At 37.9% G+C, this 25725-nt stretch overlaps 1 protein-coding gene and 1 long non-coding RNA gene across 2 annotated transcripts; both read right to left on the bottom strand.

Moving 5' to 3' along the window:
* Positions 1–372: 372 nt before the first annotated feature.
* Positions 373–5716, bottom strand: LOC119086390. The gene is made up of 2 exons (XR_005089676.1): positions 3014–5716; positions 373–551 (listed from the first exon to the last, which is right to left on the bottom strand). It is a non-coding gene; the product is annotated as an uncharacterized LOC119086390 (long non-coding RNA).
* Positions 5717–6579: 863 nt separating this feature from the next.
* Positions 6580–25310, bottom strand: Ebag9 (estrogen receptor binding site associated antigen 9). The gene is made up of 7 exons (XM_028867945.1): positions 25230–25310; positions 20830–20927; positions 17077–17155; positions 16232–16390; positions 14635–14742; positions 11148–11239; positions 6580–7794 (listed from the first exon to the last, which is right to left on the bottom strand). The coding sequence occupies exons 2-7, from the start codon at positions 20910–20912 to the stop codon at positions 7674–7676; spliced, it is 642 nt and encodes a 213-aa protein (XP_028723778.1). The 5' UTR covers positions 20913–20927; positions 25230–25310; the 3' UTR covers positions 6580–7673.
* Between the last annotated feature and the right edge of the window lie 415 nt (positions 25311–25725).

The raw sequence follows: 25725 nt of genomic DNA, 5'->3' as shown, positions 1-25725 counted from the left end.
AAAAATTATAAACCTATTTGTGGTATCTGCTTGCTGTCATCATAAACCAGAACTCCACATTGCTATCAATTAATTCAAGATGGATCTAGAGGAAGGACTCCTATGAGAAATGATCTTCAAGAACCACACAGTTGTGAGGAAATAGGGGACAGATGATCACCATCAGCCAATTTCCTCCTTGCCTCAATGCCTTGCCTCCTTCATATAATTTAAAAGCTTCAAAGAAGGCAGTTCATTTGAGACCTTAGGCCCTGCGCATCCTATGCACAGTGAACCCGTCACAAAGGTGAAAGGGGACCCTGCAGCAGTTACTCCTTTTCCTCTTATCTGCCTCCTTCCCATCCTCCTCCTGCGCTAGAGCGTCAGCATGTATAATGTGTGGAAAATTACTGCTTTTATTCAGACCAGTCTCTCAAATGAGTTCCTTGGAACAAAAAAGGATGGCGCATGCTTGCCTTCTGGAAGCTCAAGGCGTTGCCTGGCTCTTTGAACAAGATGATCTGATCCTGAAGATAGACGTGCCTGAGAGTTGCTTTCAGTAATTTGGGTGCCTGTGATGTACGAACAGACAGGAAAATGGAAACAAAATCAACAATTCTATTCTATTGCACACGTTGCTATCCCATCAAAGCAAATGTTAAATATTTCCTAAGGTTATGTGAGCAAACATTTCAATTTATAAGGAAAGATTTTTCCCACAGGGATCTGCTGACCTTTCCAAGTGGGGGATGGGGTGCATGCACAATGCACTCAGACGCCAAGCATTCTGACATTTGCGGTGGAAGGAAGTCTGTGATTTGCATTTGTCCCAGGCTCCACCCATGCGGTTTGTCTGTGTTTTCTCTCTTGAGGGTTTTTCTTTTTACAAAGTTTGGAGTTGTTTCCTTACTTCCATTTTGGGCCAGGGAGTACTTATAAAATTTATCTAGTCCTAATCTTGCCAGGTGAAATAAATGGTAATTTAGGAAAACAAATTTATAGCAAACTACTCTCGAGACAATGTCCACAAATTCCTAGCTGTCTGAAAATACAAGTAATTAGTAAGTCCAAATAAAATGAAATAGGCTTATACCAGTTACTTTTAAACTAGCCAGGAGTGGTACACACCTTTAATCCCAGCACTTAGAGGAAGAGGCAGGTGAATCTCTGAATTCCAGGCCAGCCTGGTCTACAGAGTGAGTTCCAGGCCAGCCAGGGCTACAGAGAGAAACCCCATCTCAAAAATCCAATAGTGATAATAATAATAATAATAATAATAATAATAATAATAAACCACTAGAAATGTACTCTGGAATGACCACCAATTTTGCCTGTCATGAGTGTTACATGATTCTATCAAAAATTCCAAGTCATTTTTAAATCCAAGTGTTACTCAGAATTTTTAAGACTGAAGTATTTCCATTGAATTCAACTTTGTCAAAGGTATATTCATTAAAAAACATTTTGAACAAGAAAAGCCCAATATATAAAACATATCCACAAGCATGGTGTTTTGGGGATGACAGTAAGCCTGGGACTTTGCCATCAGCCTTCACCCGTCTCCTACCAAAATGAGGGCACAACATCTGGAACAGTTTGAGAACCACTTTACTATGTACCATAGTCTTTGAAAATTGTCAGCTTATGTAAGACTTCATATGGAAACTCAGTTAACTGGAATAGTATTCTGGTTAGTACTATTTTTAGAAATGTGTTTCCCAGTGTCATGTTGGTTTAACTGTGAAGAGGACGCATTACCTCCTACTCAGAGAAGGGAGGCCATGTAAGCATCTGGGGCCACAGTGACACAAACTGATGGAGAAGTCAGCATCCCCTCTCAACCTGTAAATATCAGAGTAGGCCTCACAGCTTCTTTAGAAAGTCCATTCTTCCTTTGAATCAAAATAGCTCAGTGTTTGAAATGATTTACCAGCTTCTCTTCTTACACTAAATAATAGGTCCTTGCATTCTTAAACTGATCTTTAACCTTTTTTACACCATCATAATCATTTCAGGAATATTTGTTGTACAGAGAAAATAAAAACAGTTTTAACAATTTTCCTAATTCCCTGCAGAAAGCAGTGTGTGTGTTGGGAGGGGGCACTTTCAAAATATCATCCATGTGCTACTCTGATCCATAAGGGCTCCCTCTGATCAGGACAGATTAGAAAATCATCAGATGCAGGTGCACACAGTGCTTTATAAAATAAAGCACTTGTATTTCTATGTGTTTTAAACTGAAATGTGGCAGGTTAAGTATGTGTATAACTGTGTGCATACCATACTTCATTTAGCACTACAATAAAATGCAGATTCAAAAATAAAAATTACATTTACTTTGGTATTTTGGGACAGGGCCTCACACTGCAGCTCAAGCTGGCCCTGAATTTGTGATCCTCTTGTCTTAACTCCTAAATGTTGAGATTATAAGTATTCACCACCACTACCAGCTTCAAAAATGTTTTTGAAAAATGTATTTTGGAGTTGGGTGGTGGTGGTGCACACCTTTAATGCCAGCACTTGCAAGACAGAGTTAAGTGGATCTCTGTGAGTTTGAGATCAGCCTGGTCTACAAAGTAAGTTCCAGGACAGCCAGAGTGGTTACACAGAGAAACCCTGTCTTGAAAAAAAACTGTGTTTTGTTTCTCCAGGCATAGTGACACATGCCTTTAATCCCAGCACTTGGGAGGCAGAGACAGGTAGATTTTAGATCTCTATGAGTTCGAGACCACCTGGTTTACAAAATGTGCTCCAGGAGACCACAGAGATCCTATCTCAAAAAAATAAAAATAAAAACAGAAAGAAAAAAAGAAAGTCTCATCTTATCTAGCAATTGTTGCTTTTCTGCTATAAAATAAGCACAGTTTTATTCAACAAAAATCAACAAGTTTATAAACAGCAACAGTTTATGAGTTAAGAATTCAAACTATGGTTTGAATATTTTAACAAATTAAACTACGGGGTGATAATTAGTCATTTATAAGGAAACAAAACTGGCAGAAGAGTAGAGTAAGAAAACCTAACGTTGACTAACCGTGTCTTTTGAATTTTCTTTGTGAGAAGTTGAATGTTTTGTTATTCTGTGTCTCAACCAGAGCCTACAGATGGTCACAGGTTATAGCAGGAAGGTCTCTAACAAGGCATAATACTGGTCTGCATATGAATGACACCTGCAGCCTTGACCTTAGTAGAATTATGACCCAATCAAATGAGCTTTATGACCTAACTTTACACATGTGAAATTATTGTTTTGTCCATATTTGACCCTTGTGAACACCTAAAGACACAGCATTGCCACTCAGCTACAGTCATCAATTACAGAAAATAAAACTAAGGTCATTTTTTTCCAATTTATTAAATGTCTTATCTCATGCCCCCAGCCCCAAACCAATACAAGGCCTCACTATGTAGACCTTGGTGGTCTGAAACTCACTATGTAGACAAAGCTATCTTTGAACTCAGGAATCCACCTGCCCTTGACTGCTGAGTGCTGGGATTACAGCCATGTGGTACCATGCCCATTTTAAATAAGTTTTTAGAAAACACAAACATGTTATTTACTATCAGTTATTAATTCCATCTTCATTGAGTTAGAACTGGGAAGAACATCTAAAACCTAATGTTTTTGGCAGTTCATAACACATCCGGTTTGAATTTCATGGAAGTCATAATCCACTGGGAATTCTGATTAATCACTTTATAACCTACTCTGAAGCTTGACATTTTATACCGTGTTGCTCAAACTTCCTAAGCTGTATTGTGAAATGATGATTGGCTTACGGGAGTGCCAGGTAGCTTGGATACAGTTTTTCAGACTTAGTGCTAAGCATGTAATATTTAGGTTTCCATTGCTATGACAAAATATTGAGACAAACAACTTAAATGGAGGAACATTTTACTTCGGCTTACAGTTTCAGAGGTCATAGTCCACATGGCGGTGTCCTGGTCCCATTGACTTTGGGACTGTGCTAAGGCAGAATATCCTGGAAGGATAGAGTGGAGGAAAGGTTCTCACCTGTAAAAACTGAGAAGTGACACAGAAGAGGAGTGGACCATGTTCCAACATCCCTTTCAATGGTATATCTCTATGACTACAGGCTAGCAACCAGGCCTTCGAGTAACAGCCAGTAGGGCACATTAGCTTAAGATGTGATGTACGCCATCACACCCTAACTACTGACATACTAATCTGGACTTCAATGCAAAGACTATTGCTATGTGTAACTAACTAGCCAGCCTCTCCTACCTTCTGCAAGGGCCAATAACAGCACTGAAGAGACAATTAGGAAATATCTGAAGGACCTCACAAAGAAAAGTGGACAGGGCCTGGCAACTCCCATTTATTTTTTCATGACTTACAACAAGTCTAGTTATGTAGTCCAAGCTGGCCATTAATTTGAGGCAATTCTGTCTCAGCCTCTTAAGTCTTGAAAATTGTGGGCCTGCCCTGCTCCCCCATGCCTAGCTAAAATCTCCAATTTAGAGTCAACACTTAATAGTCTCATTTAACTACTAAAACCACCACCTCCATTTACTAAACATGCCCAATGGCTATAACCAAGGGACCCTGAGATTAAAAGGTAGGAAGAAAGTACAACTAAAAAAGCTGTGCATGAAAATTTGGTGGGCCATGACTGTAATCTCAGCACTAGGCAGGTAAAGCAGAAGGATGGCAAGCTAGAATTACAGTTAGCCTGGTAACAGAGTAAGTTCCAGACCAGTCCAGAGGAGGGGGCAGGGGAGAAGAAAAGGGAATCTTTAGTTATAGTTGCTCCTATGATCTTGAAACAAAACTGAATATTCTAAGCAAAAATAAAGAACACACATACATGTGTACATGCATGCACACAGTTCTTTTTGACCATACAGCAAGTCAAAAACAAAGAACTAGGTCAAAGGTAACATCAAGTTGAAGTTACTGGTGAATCAAACGTCCTCTTCACAAACCTACCATCTTCTCCAGCCCTCTACCTTCCTTCTGAAAAGGCATAATCTCATCTCCTTTCCTAAAACAGCCAACCCATAGAACGAAGCCCATGCTTCACTCCCCACTTGGCTTCCATTAGAATAATCATTCAACTTGCAATGGTTACATTACCTTCCACACATAATAAAAGGGTTTCCTTTGAACAAAGGTATAGAGTGTGAAAGTGACAGCAATTAGTAGATTACAGCAAACCTGAACTAGATAGGCTAAATTAAGGTCAATCTATCAGCTGTATCTGGCTCATCCCATCCTTTTAGACATGAAACACCATAATTGTCTTAGGGTTTTTGAACACTGGTTATAGTTAGGTTTATACTTGGTAATAGCCTGGTCCAAATGCAGGTCCTATCACTGCCATTTTCTTATTAACTACCAATCTTCATCCAGAAATAGTCACTGTTGTGGCCAGAAGTGAATACACACCAAAACTGAGGAATCTAGATGAAAATGCTTTCACATCATCAGTTCAAAATATCCAGTCAAATATCACCAAGAGCCAAGAAAGGGCATTCTAGCTAAAGCTTATTAAGAAAAGGTTGGGAATTCAACATTTCTATTAAACACATGAAATAAGCTTTACACCTTTAGAATATGAGCTGAACTTCACAAACTATTTAGACCTGGCATAGTTCTTCTGTTCTACAAAGCATCTAAAACCCATTATACCCTGCTAGGCCATGGTGGCATATGCCTTTAATCCCAGCACATGGGAGGCAAGGGCAGGCTGATCTCTGAGTTTGAGCCAGCCTGGTCTATAGTGTGAGTTCAAGGACAGCTAAGGCTACACAGAGAAACTGTCTTGAAAACAAAACAAAACAAAACAAAAACACATTATGCTTCATCAAAATCAAAAGAACTAAAAGAAAAAACAAATTTGGAAGCTGAAGAACACAGTTTGCTACCATGAAATTTATCATATGTATTTGACTCCATGAATTTTGTGGGGATCATACATACCCAATTTAACACAGAAATTTAGGTAAAAATATTATTCAAAATTGTTATGGAAAAATCTATTTCTTGCTAGTTGATCATATATGCTGTCATTTCTAATGGGTTTTAATTTCTCAAAAGTTAAAGAGTCAAACATAAAAATTAGCTCACATACTCTAAAAACATGACTAAAGCAGACCTCGGTACTTTACTGCTATTGGGGGAAGGCAGTAAGATGAACTACACTAAAGGAAATTATCCTTTATGAATCCTACATCCATAGACATCACATATATCCTCATAATGACTAAAATAAATACATGGGAGAGAAGAGATTATTAAAATTCTAAGTTTAATTCTACCCAATTGTGAGTATATTGGAGAAAGAATAAACATGGTAACTGGCAATGTGGTCAGGTGCTCAAAAACTCTTCTTACCAGAGTTAAAGTCAACTGACTATAATACTTAGTCTGAAATCTCAGGCTAAGAAAATTTTAAGTCTCAATGCACAGTTATTGATTTTTCTATGAAGTACTGCCTTAATTCAAACATATTAATAATATTTGGCCTGCACACTGTCTATGACATTGTAAAGCCCCACAAAATGTTAATCCATGTAATAACCACGAAGAAAACAAAACATCTTTAAAAATTCCAAAGCCACAGAAAATCAGGCCAGTTATATTTCAATTGTGGAGAAAATTTAATGGTATTCATTTTAAACTGTGAGATATGATTTTCCCCCATAAAACACAATATGCAATTATATTTCTTTAGACAAGTCAATATCACAAACGAAAAAATTATAACTTGGTTTGTATTGAATCAGTAATGTTATCTAGCTGAATGTATAGGTACCCTGCATCATGTAAGATTGAAAAAAAAAGATAAATCTTTCAGAATCACTTAAAAAAAAACAAATGAAATTGAAGGCTTTCTGCATTTGAAAATTAATGGCTTTTAAGGAGGATGAAGAACTATGGTCCTTAAAGACACTGTTAACATCTTGACATCTGTAATGAAAGGGAAAAGCTACTAATCCTAGTTCTTAAGTCACACAAACTTGTCATTGCAGCTGATTTTCAACATTTATACATGCAATATAAATTACAGCTCTGTATAACATTATAATACCATCCAAAAGAAAATAAGGATATACAAAATATTTGATAAATAAAATTATTGCATTTAATGTTATTTTCTTGAAAATCCAAATCATCATATTCCTTAATGTTGTACCAAACAATGCCAGTTCAAATTATAGAAAATGTATGTCAACACTACCTGAAAACAAAATTAAAGAGGGTATGAAGCCCTACTTATATTTTGTTTAATTTATGTCAAGTGATCATGGAAACAAAGACTATTAAAATTATTTTATAATTATGCACAATGAATGAAAGCATAATAGATAGCAGAGTATTTTTCTACCATAAAATTATTTACACCCAATTTATTCAGCTAGAAACACTAGCTTGAGAGGTACTGGTCTGGTATATTCCACTTGAAATAACTTCTCTATAGCAAACAACTGTCTTATATTTGGAACATGTTGAAGAAAATAATTGTCTCATTATTTTTGAGTCTTGAGTCTTGATTAATAACAGTTCAAGGTATTGTGGGAGAATCCTGGTGTCCTGGATGGCTCAAATACATTAAGATCAAGCAGTGTTTGTATTCTGAAATTATCTCCAGTCCATACAAATGCTTGTCCTGTAGGCTGCAGGCCCAGGCTTCTCCTACTGGCACTGGGATGTGACAGGCGAGCGTGTGTTAGGAAAGTTTCACACCGATTTTGTTTTGCTCCTTCTTCATCAGACGCTGCGCCTCTTTCTCCATTTTCTTCCTTTGTTGTTCTGCTGCTCTCTTTTCTCTGTCTGCAATTTTCTGCTGCCTGAAGAGAAACACATTCATATCTTTACTTTTATAAAATACTGCACAGGTAAAATAGCAAATAAATTACAGAAGGGTGCCTTCTTCTAATCAAGAAATAAATGTTTAATGTCTTTAATTTTCTCATTTCTCTGAAATTTTCAAGGGTTTTTCAATAGGAGGATTTCTGCTTATCCTTAGAGGATGACTTCACAAACAGAAACGGTATCTTTATGAACAAACAGGCAAATGAGTGAGAGAGCTGAGACTTACACAGCCATAGTATTAATATGTAGGAACCCACATCATCTTACTTTGCTTCTTCACCTTATTCCACAAAACTCTACTTCTATTCAACCACAGCCTTTGTGTGTGTCAGGGGGAAACGATCCAAAAAAGTTTGACATTGGAATTAATTCTTTTCTTGTTCTAACAGAAACTGCAAAAAGGAAGTGGAATTTCACATGTACCTTCTACTCAGAACTACGAAATTTAAAGATTAACATTTGAGCGGCTCCATAAGGCATACTGTAGTAGGGATTTATCAATGTACACTATGACTCTCTGTCTGGCTCTAAGCCCAGTACAGCTCCACTGACTAGAAATGACAAAAGCACTCTATCTTTACCAGTGGGCTTGTATAGGAAGGGAGGCTGGGCCTGGAATGATGACACAGGAAAGAGGGAAAGGAACCTAAGCTGAGTGTCAAAAAGCAACTCAAGCATGTAAGGTTGAAGAAGGAAAGCATAGGTTACCACTGAGCATGGAATAGGAAAAATCCAGGTCTATGTAGAACAATCCAGCCTGGGGCATCTAAGTTAGCATATGTTCAACTTAAAGTTTATCAGAGTGATATGTTAATGCATATCAAATGCATACATACAAATATGCATGTGCATGCATGTACAGCTGATTTTCAGTAACAATTACAAATGCAAGGAGGCAGAGTTACAGATGCTCAAAATTCCACAAAGGAGAAACATTTCTTTGTGGCAACACTCCAACTTTCACCATTAATTAACAAGTTTAAACAATGAAAGAAAACCTACTTCACACTAGCTCTGCTTAAGCCTAAGAAAACCTGAAAATATGTACTAAAAAGGCAGCCCAAAACATTAGCATTAAAAAGTAGGAAGGAAAATAATTATAAAGGTTATAAGAAGATAAACTTGGACATGGTTCCTGTCTAAAATGAAAGCATCAGTAATGAACCTTCCAGGCACAAGAAACAATTGAGATTACTGAAGATGAATGAATATATATATAACCCACCCAGAGTCAAGCCTGGAACTGCTTCAGTACTAGAAGCATACTCAAATAACTGATCGCAGAGCTAGACTATTTCAAGTTGGCAATGGAAAAAATTCTGAGCTTAAAGAATTTGGACCACAGATACACTCTCACAATGCTTAGTGTCTTTCTAGAGGCAACAATGCCACAAGCCTCCATGTCGTGTTGACTATACTCATGCAGCACATGGCATGAAACTTGTCTATTTTTAACTAATAATCTCATTCAATTAAACTGTCATCATTTTTGTTTTATTTAAGGAATAAGAGATAGGATGGAAAAGGGCATGTTTTAGAGTAACATTAAGATGCTCTGATAGCTGGGCAGTGGTGGCGCACACCTTTAATCCCAGCACTCGGGAGGCAGAGCCAGGTGGATCTCTGTGAGTTCGAGGCCAGCCTGGGCTACCAAGTGAGTCCCAGGAAAGGCGCAAAGCTACACAGAGAAACCCTGTCTCGAAAAGAAAAAAAAAAAAAAAAAAAAAAGATGCTCTGCTCATGGCTAAAATATCCGTAACACTGTCTGTCATTAAGATTATTAGATTTAAATGAACAGCTCTTTCCTTGTGCTACATGAAACTAATAATTATTAAAACCCTTCAAATTTTCTAAGACATTTGATTTTTGTACCTATTATTAGTTTTTAAAGTTCATAATAAAAATGTCTTTTTTGATGATCCTTGCAACATTATTACTTTTGTCCACAACTTAAAAAAAATACCCTTTATTAAAAAGACTCAAAACAGCCGGGCGTTGGTGGCGCACGCCTTTAATCCCAGCACTCGGGAGGCAGAGCCAGGCGGATCTCTGTGAGTTCGAGGCCAGCCTGGGCTACCAAGTGAGCTCCAGGAAAGGCGCAAAGCTACACAGAGAAACCCTGTCTCAAAAAACCAAAAAAAAAAAGAAAAGAAAAAAAAAAAAAAAAAAAAAGACTCAAAACAAAAGGAAGCTAAGTGTTAAAAATTCTCACAACTTTAAAAATGTGATTTCCCCTTCCTGTTTAAAGAAGACAAGCGGAAACAAGATTTAAAAGAAAAACAAAACAAAACCTCTATCTATTTAACTGCACCCTCTGCTGGTTATTTAAGGTTACTATAAATTGGCCATCAAAGACAAGACAAGACAAGAAAAAAAAACATAAAAATGAGTACAAGTAAAAGATAATTTACTCTCTATCCTTAGGGCAAAAACAATCATAATTTTAAAATAAAAATTCTATCACTATATTTTGCTAATTTTTTATATTTTATTTTACATGTATGTGTGAGCCTGAATGTATTTGCATTATGTGTGTACAAGTGTCCACAAAGGCCAGAGGGGAGGCTAGATCCCCTAAAGCTGATATGGGTGCTGGGAACAGAACCCGGGTCTTCTGGAAGAGAAGCAAGTGCTCTTACCCACGGAGCCATCTTCCAGTCCCTTGCTATATGATCTTAAACACATAGAGACTAGACAGATTTATATTTGAGGTTGCATCAGAGACAACAGTCACAGTTTGCTTTTTGACTCAACAGAGAAGTTCAATAACTGAGTTTATTACTCAAAGAAACACAGAATGAACATCCAACAGAAATGAACTTTAAAACTACAGAATAATATTTACTTTTCTGTAGAATGGATTGTTAATCTGACTTCCCTGTTTTATGGTACTTTCATGGACACCAAAGTAAAATACATGTAGAGTTTAAGGGCGCTTTACTAGCTACTTTTATTCAACTGTGAAGTTCAGACACTATATTAAACTGAAACAATAAAGTCAAAAGTACAACTGCTAATCTAGAACAGCATATCACGGTGGTCACATTTCACAGCAGGGCATCATAACTACCCTGTAGTATGTATAGGCAAACAACGTCTACCATTGGGATTATTATCCCTTGAGTCAGACAGTGTTTGAAATCCATAGTACACATAACAAGATATGAAATCTGTAATTCAGAGCATGTTCACTGAGAAACAAGTTCTATAAGGTTCAGTGTAGAAAAATGGAGATAGATATTTGGCAGAGTAGGCTTTCTTGATCTTAAATACAGGAAACAAATCTAAGTTTTCTATTCAAGGTGTACGATAAACATCATCCAAATACCTCAGAACTTCTTCCGCTTGCCAGGCTGCATCTTCTTCCTCTTCCCATGCATTGGTATTTTCTTGCCAGGTATCTAAGTCACCTAATTCTGACTACAATGAAAAACAAAGAAAAACTAAGACAGTAAAGAGCCATCATTTCTCTATACAGCAGTTCAAAACCAAAACAATAAAAAAGAGTGGTTTGAAGCCTAACTCAGAAAAACCTATTACTCTCCTATGGTTCCCTAACTCTGTACCAATCCCCAAATAGGGCATAGATGACCTAGTCTCTGGGTTGTCTACATCTGCAGGTTTCACAGTAATGCTGTGATGTGTGACTTTCCTAAGTGGTGAAAATGTTCTAGGCAACTGGTTTAATAGCGGCACACCTAATGGAGCCAACGGCTGCCTGGATTTGAGGCTGGCTCTACAACTGAGAATTCACGGCTGGTACTATAAACCTGGTCAAAGTCCATGGCAGCCGGGGACATAGGCACTAGTAGGGAACAGCTACCACTGCTGTTCTGCTAGACAGACATGCTGTGCTCACTAAATTACCTTCTAAAGATTTAGGGTTATGTCTATGAATTGGTGCTCCTGTCAGCATGGGTCAGAGTAGCTTCTTTTTCCAATCAGCTGAGGTTTCTGTAGACTCTAAGTGCTCAAAATGACCAGAATCAGCGACTGGTGACTGCTTATCTCTAAGAGGACAACTCTGTCAATACCTCCTGCCTCCACTACCAAAGCTCAGAAAACATCATGGAAGGGGCAGAAGGAACCAAAGAGACTGAGGAATGGTTAAAGTATTGTGAAATGCAGTCTTTTTGAAACGGCACAGCAAGAACTCACAGTAGCTATGATTAGCTGTGTAAGACTTGCATGTGAATAGTCCCTCAACATTCCCTTGTGGGAGTGGGGAGGGGCTCCTGTGGCCCCTTTTACACCTAACGACCTACAGTTACTGACAGCTGGGGGACGGGAGCGGGGCAAAGACATTTTCTTCAGTGGTGCAGGCACTGACAAGTAAGCAACCAATTAAAATTCATTCACAGAGAGAGAGAGAGAGAGAGAGAGAGAGAGAGAGGGAGGGAGGGAAGGAGAGAGAGAGAGAGAGAGAGAGAGAGAGAGAGAGAGAGAGAGGGGAAGGAAGGAAGGAGAGAGAGAGAGGAAGGAGAGACAGACAGACAGACAGACTATGTGAGTATGTTGAAGACGACCAGATTACTTCAAATTCTTTCTTCATTTTATATGTTTTACAGAATACTGTTTTCTATTTAATTTTGGTTTTCACTTTCTTAGTTTGGATTAGACAAGAATAAATCCTTTTTTATTTGTTTGTTTCTGTTTCTTTTTGGGAGCAAAAGGGAGAGAAAGTATACAGATGGATCCCAGAATTACTGACAATGTTTAACTGGAGTAGTCTGTGCTGGATGTTAAGTTTAAAACTCGCACAGTACCCTCCAGTTAAGCATATGAAATGTAAGGTGTTGTCACAGGCACTTCCTGTTTCCATCCTCTACAGATAGAATAAACCAGGCAAAAACTTATGAAAATTGTACCTTATTATTCAACTGAATTTCTAAAAAGACTAAAAAAAAAAAACATGAGATATTATTAGGCCATGTTTCTTGTTGGTAATCTTTCCCTTTATAATATTTGCCCATTTCTCCACTGAAGTATTTGACATGACATTTAGAGATTTAAAATTGTGTGTGTATTATTATTATTATTAAATACAGTAACTTCTTGAGTAAAAATGGCCTTCTAAGGAAAAAAGAAAAAAACTAAAGACAAGACAGGCGAGGCTCGCTGTGTGAGCAGGAGACCTTGAGTTTGGACCCTCAGCATCCGGGTAAAAAACTGGACATGGCAGTGTGGGCCTGAAATCCTAGTGGCTGGCAAGTGAGAGAGGAAGATCCCAGAGGTTCACTGGCCAGTCTCAACAACTGGTGAGTTCTAGTGATAGACCCTGTCTCCAAAAATAAGGTGAAAAGTCACTCAGTATTGACCTCACCTCTACATGCTCACACATATGTACACACACACACTCACTCTCTCTCTCCTCTCTTTCTCTCTCTCAATACCTCAAAAACATCCAAATGAAGCCAACAACAGTGGAAATTTGTAAAAGGTGACAGAAAAAAGCAGATATACTTAGTTTAAAGTTTCCATAGTACAAATGATGAACTTCAGGATAAGAACAGAATATGTGATTTGAAAAATAGTCTACACTGACAACCTATAGGCAGCAGTTAATGCTTACTGGTGGAAGACATTTTCTTCAGTGGTATAGACACAGGTAAGGTGTTCATGCTCCCATAAATTGCCATTGTAAATAATCCCTCAGCCATGCTCTTCATAAACAATCCTAATAAAACCTACTGGGTCATTAAAGAAAAAGATATGAAAGTCGAAATATTTACAGTGTTACAGTTTCATAGCATCATGTGTTATGAATATTGTGTGTGCAATCATTTAACACTATCTCTTCATTATAATCAATCTCCTCCTCCTCCCACACCCTGAAAAATCAATACTTACACACAAGGAAAGCCAAACAGCCCTATAGAAGGGCGCATGATAAAAAACAAAAGATTTCATGTATACTTTGAAGGTGAACACACTAGTCCTCCCAAACCCAGGAAAGTCTACAGCTGTTTACAGACTCCACGCAGTGATTTTTTTTTTTTTTTTTTTTTTTTTTTTTTTTTTTTTTGGTTTTTCGAGACAGGGTTTCTCTGTGTAGCTTTGCGCCTTTCCTGGGACTCACTTGGTAGTCCAGGTTGGCCTCGAACTCACAGAGATACGCCTGGCTCTGCCTCCCGAGTGCTGGGATTAAAGGCGTGAGCCACCACCGCCTGGCTAACGCAGTGATTTTTTACAAACTCACTAGAAACCCTGAGATAGAACCTCCCAGTTTAATCACCCCTGAATTCCTAGACCACAGAGACTCTGTGAGACAATGAATGTTCAGTATTCATTGTATCTGGGGTTTATAACTGTTAGCTGGTGTAATCAATAACCCAAAGCATGCTTAGGTCTGGGGAGACATCTAGGTATCTGTGAGGGTTTTATTTTCATTTGGTTTAAAAAGCTCCCCAGATCATTCTGATATACTCCTTAGTGTTGGGTATCCCAACTTCCTAGCTTTCCCATCACTTTTTCCTTTAAAAAGATTCACTTAAATCAAATTCATCTTAAATTGCATCACAGTTTAAATGTAAACTTACTCTATGATGAAAAAAATTCCTAAGTCAAAATTTACCTTAATCATTATAGGGGCAATTCCTAAAATTCTAATTTGTAAATATCACATTTTTATCTTTACCTTCTCTGTATATAATGGTATCCTGACCAAGTGCCCAATATAATTTGTAATCTTATAAAATATTATGCTGGTAAAGCTATAGAAAAACTTTTAAATTTGTTCTTCAAAAAAAAAAAAAAAAAAAAAAAAAAAAAAAAAAAAAACCAAACCTTTCCCCACATCTTACTAACATACTTACTGACTGATGAATGAAAGGCAGGTCTTGTGTAGCTGCCAATCTACTGGAAAAACCTGTGCTACCATCAGGAATACCAAAATTCAATGGTTCTCTCTTCTTAATGACAATCTGCAAGATAAATTACAACAGGATTACAAGAATATTTTATATAAAAATAATTGATCAATATATTTGGTAATGACTTAAATTGTGCTTGTTCTTTATAATGTACAATGCAGTAAGAATTACCCTGTAAATAGTACCAAAATTCCCATGCAATTAGAACAAAAACCAGTTTCATACTAAGAAAAATTGTAGCTCAGTTTAAAAAAAAATTTGTCTTTTTCTTTTCTCTATTTTATGAGGGCCCTAAAATTATTTAAATAATAATATGTCTAGTATTTTCTACCAAAAGTATACCCCACCATCTTTAACATGTGGAAAAGCTGTACATGCATTAACTTTTCCTGGCTAATACTATTAGACTATTTACTTGAAATATGGTTAATATCAGGAAAACACCATCAATCTAAATTAATGTAACAAGGCATCATATAATATACTAAGTCCCAGCAATATATTTCCACAATACAAGATATATATCAACTGAGAAATTTGCAAGTACCCTTCCTTTTCAGTACTGAAATATTTGAACAACACAGTTAAAAAAGAGGGGAAAAGCATATACATAGCTGAAACCAAGAAAAAGCTGGCAAGGAAATACATAAGGAGTGTTATATAATATATATATATACATATATATGTATTATACATAATATATATTATATAACATATAACATATAATATATAATATACACACACATACAAACATACGTATAAAATGTTTTCTGTGTTTGAACAAAAAATGGAATGCTCAGTATAATTATTTGAAATAGAATAAAATGGAATAATATTACAATATTAGAAGATGAAGCAGAACTAACTTCATTTATGAGAGTATGATGTGAATGGGCAGTATGTATGACTGGTATCAAGAAACAGCAATATGTGATATATAAACAAGCATAAAGTTATTGAATGGCTACTTCTGGGAAGTAGAATTGGCCGAGTGATGAGACAAAGTCAGTCATGTTTCATCACGAGCTCGTCTTCTCTCTTAAATACATACTCTATTGGGGGAAAAGACAGGAGAGCAGTCATTTTGCCCCTCCCAGTATCTCTGCATCTCTGAGTGATCTCATTGTCAAAGGGAGTGAAGAACTGCTAACAAACTCACACCAACTTTACAGTATTTTACCATGGACTGACTGACTCGCTGTACACTGTATATAGTGGGAAATATTAATTTATAGATATCATCCTACTTGGAACGTGTTCAAACTGTTATGTTATTCGCTTACATTTCTCTTAGCAGAGACTTGCACCTACTATCTGAGATCCAACAGAATTTCTGGAAATGCTTAGTTATGTTAGAAAACTTGGGAATATACATTATTAGATCTATGTCTAGGTCACGTGAATACACAAAACTTTTACTTAATATGAAAGAAATCAAAATGATAAACAGACTTTCTAAAAAATATAATTATACTGTCTGGTTTTAACTACTGGAATCTAAAAAGTATTTTAATCTCCAAAGCACAACTTTTCAACATACTTTCTGAGTTTTCCGTATAGTTGGTGTCATGTCCTTGAAATAGTCAGGTTCCAGTTGTTCCAGGGAACTTTGTTGTGTTGCCACATTCCCATTCCCTCCTTCAATCTTCACACTTGTGGGTGCATCTTCATCCCAGGAAGTCCACTCTTCCACATCTGTCTAAATTTAATTGATTGAACTGTCAGCCATGAAGGGAAAACCCAATGATCACCACAATCTTTATTAGAGAAAGAGGCTTTCTAAGACAACGGTTTTAAAACTGTTTTAAGCCACAGACATATATGCAATTCAAGCCACATACCAAAACTTTTTCAAGCAAGTGCTTTTGAAAACTGAGCTAGCATTACGTGTACAACTCACAGAAGATAGACTGGAACCTTCCATTCAATCCTAACCAAACTGATCATTTGACTTAAAAAAAAAGTATCAACACCCTCCACAAGACAAGAGGGAAGTAAAAGTCTCAAAATGTAGTATCAAATGCCCAAAACTAAGCCAGAATTTTCAGTATATAAGGAATCCATGAATCCTAAATCACATGGAAAACTAATTATAAAATGGCAATCCCACGATGATATAAATGTAGGACATACATGAAATTTTTAAATACTAAATGTTCCACAAAAGTAACAGCATGTAGTTAAAACCAGTGTGTGTGTGTGTGGGGGGGGGGGGGGGCGGGGATTAGATGTTAACAAAGAAATAGATACAATATAAAGAATAGAGTAAAAGTAACAGAATACAAAACAATAAGAAAATCAGCAAGAGTCCCGACCACCCAATTACTGTGATGCAGCCTAGTATGAAAAGCCGTGTTCTGGAGCACGTGCTCCATTTCAAACTACCTGTTTAGGGACAGACGAATAATCAACTGTGGTGGGCAAAGTGATTTGGTCTCCACTTAATTTCCTTCCTCTGCCAGATCTGAAAGAAATAGGATATAGTTCAAGGACAACCCAAACAAGCATGAGTGAAAAAGTATTTTAGAGAGTAATTTACACAGAAGATGGACTTTTCAATTTATAATTATTATTTTAAATAATAACTGCTCAGAAAGAAAAAGCATGACTCAGCAATCTTGTCAAGCTTTCCAAAATCTTGAGCAATGTAGCTGCTTTTCAGGTTAGGATTCATAAATATAGACAAAAATTATAGGATTGGGGATTAATTAAAAGCCAGACACAAATGCAAGCCCCTTGAAGCCTTGTGCTACTCGAGTGCTCCGGGTTCTGTAGGTAAAGCTCTTCGCTATTAACCAGGTAGGGCTGGTTTTACGCTTTATAGATTTCTTGTAAAATTAAGTATTCAGCTATTTAAAAGTTTGAAAATCGGGGGTTGGAGAGATGGCTCAGCAGTTAAGAGCAGATTGCTCCTCCAGAGGACCCAGGTTCAATTCCCAGCACCCACATGGCAGCTCACAACTGTCTGTAACTCCAAGATCTGACACCCTCACACAGACATACATGCAAGGAAAATACCAATGCACATGAAATAAAAAATAAATATATTTTTAAAAAAGAAAAGTTTGAAAATCAATTAGCCAATCTAAACCAATTTCTAACAATTTGTAGGAAAATACATTAATCAGTTGTTAACATGAGCAATGGAATCTCTATTAACCAAGATTTTCAAAGTTACTTTCCTGAGTCTGGTGAGAATTACTCAATTTATCACCTACAATATCCTCATCTGTAAACTGGATAGCCACACCTACATTTCTAATGTTCTTTTAAAGATTTAACTATGAAACAGATTTACAGCAACTAGAAGAGCATCAGCTACACAGCAAGACATTAAAACACAGCAGCTACTACAAGCCTGTAACTCATTCCCTTAGAGCTAAAGGAGTTAGTTTAGGACAAATTCACAAGTTTTATTTTATTCGCTTTTAAAGGATGAAGACAAAACTATTACAGCCCATTATAAAATTTATTCCACAAGTATGGAATTTTACAACACACAATCCAGGTTCATTCTGACATCTATGACAAGTTTATTCTAATACAGCTGGTTTTCATTACCACTGAATGTACAGTCAGTCCCAAACATATTGACACTGGCAACAGAAACTCACAGTGACTACAAACAAAGTCCTTAATATGAAATCAAATATAGTTTCTTATTCTAACACTAACCTACACTGACCACAGTTTTAGAAACTGCAGACACATGAAGATACCCATGCTCCATGGGGATTGTTAACAACACCTTTTACCTCTGTGTTTTATTAGTACTCACTCCCATGCCGCCTTCCCAGTAAATTTCTCATCGCTCTTCCTCATTCTCTGCCTTGAGTTTTTTTTTTTTCATCAGCTTTTATCCTTGAGGGAGATTTCAACAGTCCACCACCCCATGTCTTCCAGCTGTTTCTTGACTTCTCATCTACCAGTGACCATTTCCACTCCACATCATTTCATCAACATGCTAACTCCTGAAGAGGCTCAACCTAGCATTGTGTGTAACTTCTAAAACTGCCCACTGAAAAGAGAGCTGATTACCGTTTACACCCGTTTTTCTTCTACCTTACCTTAAATGTATCACTAAGTTTTTCTGGTAATATTTAGGCCCAAAACCTAACAGTCTAACAGTTCCACTGATTCATAGCTTTTCTTCTGAGACAGAGTTATTATAGCTCTGCCTTCTGAGCTATATAGATCCACCTGCCTCTGCCTTCCAAATGCTTCGATTAAAGGCATGAACCATGCCTGGCTTCAGTTCTACTGATGACAAGTTAGGCCTGAACAACTTAAGTACTTAAATATGTCCTGAGTTCTTAGTAGCCAATTGAAAAGCTCAATACCCACACCCCCCTCTCTCTTCCCTCTACAATTAGAAAACTGACAAAAGAAGAATGCAACACTGAGGACAGCCTAAGCTACACAGAAATACAGAGGCCAGCCTGGGAAACACAGCAACATTTTGTTTCAAAACAAGAAAAGAAAAAAAAGGCAGAAATTAAAAATTATTATTTTTATTTGGAATAAATTACAAATTTTTCACTAGTGAAATATGTATGCCTTTTGTTCTTGCACAGCCTCTCAAGCCTTGAATCAGACTGAATACTGCCACCCTCACTTTCTGCTCTACATTAATTTTGGTGGCATAATTACTTTTAATTACAACCCAAGAACCTAGCTTTGCAAAGATCTCTTACCAAAAAAGCTGTAGGCCCTAGTTCTGCAAATATGAGCTCCTTGAATGTGGATTCCATCAGTGCTCAACAGCTCTGCTGGAAACTGTTCAACCTTATAACACACTTCTGAATGCCATGGTGAGTCCTGAGGCACCTCCAAGTTGAGAAGCCACAGTTAGAGTGTGGCCATATGGTAAGATAGAAGGGTTTAGAATCTAAGGATAACCAGATGAAGCTAAACAATGTATTCTGGCCAATCTGAACACACACACCACCACCACCACCACCACCACCACCACCCAAATTAATTTTATTTATAGTTTCCTTATTTAAAGTTTCTAAAATACATTTTTATTTTATGTGTCTGTGTATTTCACATGTATGCCTGTGTGTGCACACCTGGTATCCACAGAGGCCTGAAGAGGGCAGTGGATTTTTCTGGAACTGGAGTTTAGAATGTTGTGAGCCACCATGTAGATGCTAGGAACCAAACCCAGGTTCTCTGCAAGAGCAGCAAGTACTTTTAACCACTGCCATCACTCCAACCCCTGTCTGTTGAAAGTTTTCAATATAAACATAAAAATAGCATTCATATAGAAATATACATAGAAACACCTATGCTTAATTTTGCCTAACCACTTTTAAACATTCCAAAATGAAAGAATTCATAATTTCTGTGGTGACAATAATGTTTAATGTTGGTCTGCTTCTTTCTACAATTTCACAGGACTAATTATTTAATATATTTAAATAGAAGATGTAAAAAATCTGAATGAACAAAACAACTAAAATCCTTTCTAGATCTGCAAAAATGTTTTTAAAAAGCATAGAGTAACCCATAGAACCATGGAGGCTATATATATAGCATGGAGGTCCCTAGGATGACTGTGGCTTATAATAAATTTCGGTTTTACTCAATTATTGGGAAAAAAAAATAGCCAAATGAATGGAAACACATGAACTATGAACCAAAGGCTGAGGGGCCCCCAACTGGATCAGGCCCTCTGAATAGGTGAGACAGTTGATTGGCTTGATCATTTTGGGAGTCAACTAGGCAGTGGGACTGAGTCCTGTGCTCATTGCATGAGCTGGCTGTTTGAAACCTGGAGCTTATGCAGGGGCACTTGGCTCAGTCTGGGAGGAGGGGACTGGACCTGCCTGGACTGAGTCTACCAGGTTGATCGCAGTCCTCGGGGGAGGCTTTGCCCTGGAGGAGGTGGGAATGGGAGGTGAGCTGGGGGTAAGGGGAGGGGGTGGGAGGGGGGAGAACAGGGGAACCCGTGGCTGATATGTAGAACTAAATGGTATTGTAAAATAAAATAAAAGGGAAAAAAAAAGCATAGAGTAGTGGATATTACAAACAGGACAACTAGTTTAAATAAAATATTCCATGTCTTTTAAAATTAGGAAGTAATCCAAAGCAATAAAGAGAGACATAGGTCAGTTTGAACACAGAATCATTTACCTGCATATTAGTCTCTTTAGGAATGAGAACACTGTCGCTAGGCAGGTACAAACTTTAAATAACCGAAACTGAGTGATGGCCATGGTGAGAGCCAAAACCTGTGGAAAGGGCACACACACACAAAAACAATGTATTAGACTCATTGCTGAAGCCATGTTCTTTTAAATTCAAACTAAGAAGTCCTTATGCAATATATCTGACGTTTTCACGTTTCTCTAGAAGCTACAAACATATCAGTAAATTCTAACACAATGTAAATCATATAAAGAGTTTTTAGTAGTTGTGAGGAAGAATTCTCTTTATTCTCAGTCTCTGAAAAATGTTCTGCCTAAATTAGTACAACTTTACTTACAATTAAAAAACTCAAAAAGTATAAAATCATATATATTAAACCTTTCTATAACTTTTAAAATTTGATTCACTTCAACATTTTAACCTTTAGGTATTTTCATTATGTGTATTTCAGATGGAGAAACTGAACTGAGGAAAAGTCAAAGAGCATGTTCTGAGCACAGCTAGTAAGTTCAAACAAAAGATAAAGCCCATCCAGTTCAGGTTTGCAAATCTAGCCATCTGTTCAAAGACACACTGATGCTTGGGTCTACACTTAGTAAGTCTATTAATCCACAGCCTCCACGGAATAAGGACATATCACATCCAACAGTAACTTCTCGGTTTTTAAAGAGAGTTCATCAGGCGGTCTTGACATACACCTTTAATCTCAGCACTCGGGAGGCGGAGTCAGGCAGATCTCTGTGAGTTTGAGGCCAGCCTGGGCTACAGAGTGAGTTCCAGGAAAGGCGCAAAGCTACACAGAGAAATCCTGTCTCGAAAAACCAAAAAAAAAAAAAGAGAGAGAGATCATAATACAGTTTCCTCAACTAAATGAAGTATTACACTAAGTAGGTTAAAAATTAAACAGGAAGTAAGAATCTTCACCTCTAATTGGGGGGGGGGGTAATAAATGCATTAGAAAACTAAGATCTGTATCTTAACCTGAGAGGTTACAATACGATTTGCTTTGTTGTATATATTATTTACATATTATATCTCAATGTAAAAGCTCAACACACACAACAACAGTAAAGAAAAACAAAGAAGACACTAGAAATCAAGGAAAACGCACTAACTGTCATGTCCCTGACCTTGACTGCTCTGTAGTCACTAACTGGCAGTTCCTTCTGAAGAAAAACACAGCTAGTGCTTTCTGTTTCTAGGGTTAAAAGTAGAATGCAGGCTACTAAAGGCACAATGGGAAAGTCCCACAAGGTTCCCTTAGCAATGTCATGTATGTTTGTGCATATGAAGACTGCCTATCTTAACTGAATGATCTATTTGATGACCAAGGCTGGAGGTGCAAAGAACAGTGATTCTAAAAGAAAAGGAACCCAGAGCACATTAACAGTTTCCTTCTTCAAGTGATACATATATTTCTGACAAATATCCCCAAAGTGGTGTACTAGGTTTCAAAAATGCAACAAAGCTGACTCCTTTTCTCAAAGAATCTTAGAGATGCCAAATGCCTTATAAGTCTTATTTAGTTTCCCAATGTTGTCCATATTGTTTCCTGCCTTCTTGGTGGAATAAAGTCTTCTTAATCCCAGTGTTTTTCTACTGGGAAACTCCACACTTTCTACTTCATAGTATAGTAATATCTACATACTGTTTCTGCCCTACACGATACTTCTCTAGAGGAGTTTTTGACTTGGTATGTTGTTAACATTTGCAAAGTAAAACTTGAAAGAAATATTTGATGCCTCATTATAGGCAGAATGAACTGAACAAATAAAATGGTGAATTAAGGCTTCATTTAAAGCTGGTTGGTCAAAAGTAACTGTCAATAAAGAGAAAAGCAAACTTCTTTTTTTTTTTTTTTTTTTTTTTTTTTTTTTTTTTTTTTTGGTTTTTCGAGACAGGGTTTCTCTGTGTAGCTTTGAGCCTTTCCTGGGACTCACTTGGTAGCCCAGGCTGGCCTCGAACTCACAGAGATCCGCCTGGCTCTGCCTCCCGAGTGCTGGGATTAAAGGCGTGCGCCACCAACGCCCGGCGAGAAAAGCAAACTTCTTAAAGAGAAGTTTGAGTACAGCATTAATGCCCTGCACAGGAAATGGATGGAACTGGAGACCATAACATTGGGCAAAATAAGCTAGTCAAAAGAGACAAAGATAGCATTTCCCCCCTCATTTGTACAAGCTAGATTTCCAATACAAGAAGACATGAAAATAGATGTGGTACTATTTGGCCAGAAGACGGAGACCAGAAGAACAAGAAATAGTAATGGCGGTCAGTCAGTGGGGAGAGAGGGAACTACATTACATAAAGGAATGAAATATAATGAAGCCCAATATTTTGTACAGTCAATATGCACTAATAAAAACTGAGGGTAAATTTTAAAAATATAGCAAATTTTCAGAAAAATTATTTAAAAGGCAGCTAGAAGATTCATGGCATACAACACTTGAAAAGGACATAAAACCAAAGAGATACTCCAGCAAGATTTTTCAGGGGGAAAAAAAAAAAAGACATTTAGTATCTTGGTAACATGCACAGGGTTCAGTGTTAGGCTGAGAACAAACTTCAGTCGGAGTCTTGGTAGCTACAGTCATTACCTTCTCAAACATCCTTAAGTGTAGAAATAAGATTTCAAGTTTAAATGAAAAACCAGAAACCCAGATTATTGCTGATTACAGAACAGAATTCCCCCATAGCAATGAACAATATCCTGATTCTGTGATAAATCCGCTTCTGTAATTAATGAAAGGGACCTAAAATCACTAACCATCTATTATGAACCAAGCACTATCTAAACGTTAGCTAATTGAATCCACAGAACTTATTTCTAGTGATATATTATTTTCCTCATTTTATAGAATAGAAACAGAGTAAACACGTTTCCACATTCCTATAACTACTTGCATTCAAACTTACATCGATTTGATTTGAAAACCAAGAAAAACTAGTCATAAACATCCTTAGTAATCAGGGGAGATAGCATAAGTTTCAGGATAAAATTTCCAACCAGTTTCACTAAAATGAGGAAAATGTAACAAGCTATTAAGCAACACTTTATCAATTACACTGGCTTATACACAAACTTTATTCAGGACTTGTATATAATGTTGCCAACTCAAAGGAATGAATATGTATTAGCACATACTATGTTACATATGCTACACTGATAAGGAGAAAACACTTGCCTGCACAGAGAAACCCTCTTTGCTACTGAATTGTCTTGAGTTTCTTCCTACATTTACTTTATTCAAAGGAAAAAAAGCCTGGAAAGACAAGACCCCACCAGTGTGACTCAGTTTGTTATCTATAAATCTTAGCCAATGCCAGCATTTAGGTGCTCAAATACTTCTTGAATGAAAAAAAATTAACAGTCCTTGGGCCCTTAACATGTTCAGGATATAATTCAACAGTTTGACCATTTCCACTTAATAGATGAGGGCCATAACTGTCCCGAGTAATTTAAACAAGTTAAATCAGGATTAATTGGAAGAGAAGAATTCCAAGGCCTGGCTCTCCCTACATATTTCATTTGAAATGATTTTAATTTTATGCATATCGCTACAGTCTGGTTTCTAAAATACCCTATAGATCACCAACTAGGAAAACATTACCTTGTTTCTACTTTGTAATTTGGGTGCTTTAAAATGCTTTCTAGACCCAGGCAATATTGAAATAACCTACTACCAAAATACATGAATTAATTTTTTTTCTTAAAACGACTAACAAAATTCAGAAAGTTTATATATGCCAGAAGAAGAGTTTTAAAGAAATGTCATCTCCGATTGAGCGATTGGAAAGAGTTCTGTTGTGTCAAGTGAGAATGATTTCTCTATACCTGGGGCAGAAGGCATAAAGAAAAAGAATCCTGCATGATCAAGTCAATCCCTCCTTGTGCTCGGTGATCACATCCTGGAGTAGAGATCCACCATACAATTCATCAAGCCAAGCCAGCTGACACCCACTAAAGGAGACATCTACTGCTGTACTTCTAAACCCAAGTCTGTCTGAGTCTTTTCACACAAATACTTCAAAGTCCTATGATCTACAGCAGCACAGAACATACTCAACTGAAGTCCGTAACTCGCTCAAGTTAAAAATCACCAAGCTCCCAATGAAAAGCCACCTGAACTCAAATATGAAAAACCAAGGGTCCACAGCAGAGGCAAGGAAGCAGAAACAGCCGTGCAGATTTGAAAAGCTGGTGGTTTAAAAAAAAAAAATCGACCATTCGGTACCCTCAGGCCTTCACGGGGGACACCGCCGGGGCTGCTGTCTAGGTGGGTTGTCTTCTGAACGACTACACGGAGAGTTTCCTAACTAGACTAATGTGCACTTTCAGATCACCCACCTAGAATTTTTGCGGATGGGGAAAAAAAAAAAAATCATACCCACTGCACGGATGAGCAAAACAACACGCGAGCGAGCTTTCGGGTTACGCAATCCCGCGCCCGGAGGCGGGCGTCAAGTGAGGCTCTCTACACTGCAAGAAGGTGGGAGCCGGGAGGGCTGGGGTGTGGATGTCGGGGAGATCGGGGGGCCCAGGGGTGCGAGCGAGGCCCGGGGAGGGAGGGCGGGACGGCGGCACATCGCCCTGGGGGGAAAGACTGAACATGGGGGCTTTTCCGGATCGGCAGCTGGCAAGCCGGTCTCCGGTGCGTGAGCGCGGCGTGGCAGAGGGTGCAACCGCCGGGCCGGTTCCTAGCCACGCTGGGCTCTCCCCGAAGACAGCTCACCCTGACCCGGAAACAGTACCCCGGAGCGGTGGCCCGGCGTGGAGGAGGTCGGGGTAGAGGGCCAAAGAGGAAGGCGGGACAGCAGGAAGTGCGGGACGACCCAGAGGGTGCCGGGGAAGCGCGGCCTCCGAACCGGGAGGCAGGGGCGCGG

The sequence above is a fragment of the Peromyscus leucopus genome, chromosome 20 (genome assembly GCF_004664715.2).
Source record: "Peromyscus leucopus breed LL Stock chromosome 20, UCI_PerLeu_2.1, whole genome shotgun sequence".
Taxonomy (NCBI): domain Eukaryota; kingdom Metazoa; phylum Chordata; class Mammalia; order Rodentia; family Cricetidae; genus Peromyscus; species Peromyscus leucopus.
The sequence above is the reverse complement of the archived record's forward strand: the minus strand, read 5'-3'. Positions and strand labels throughout refer to the sequence as shown.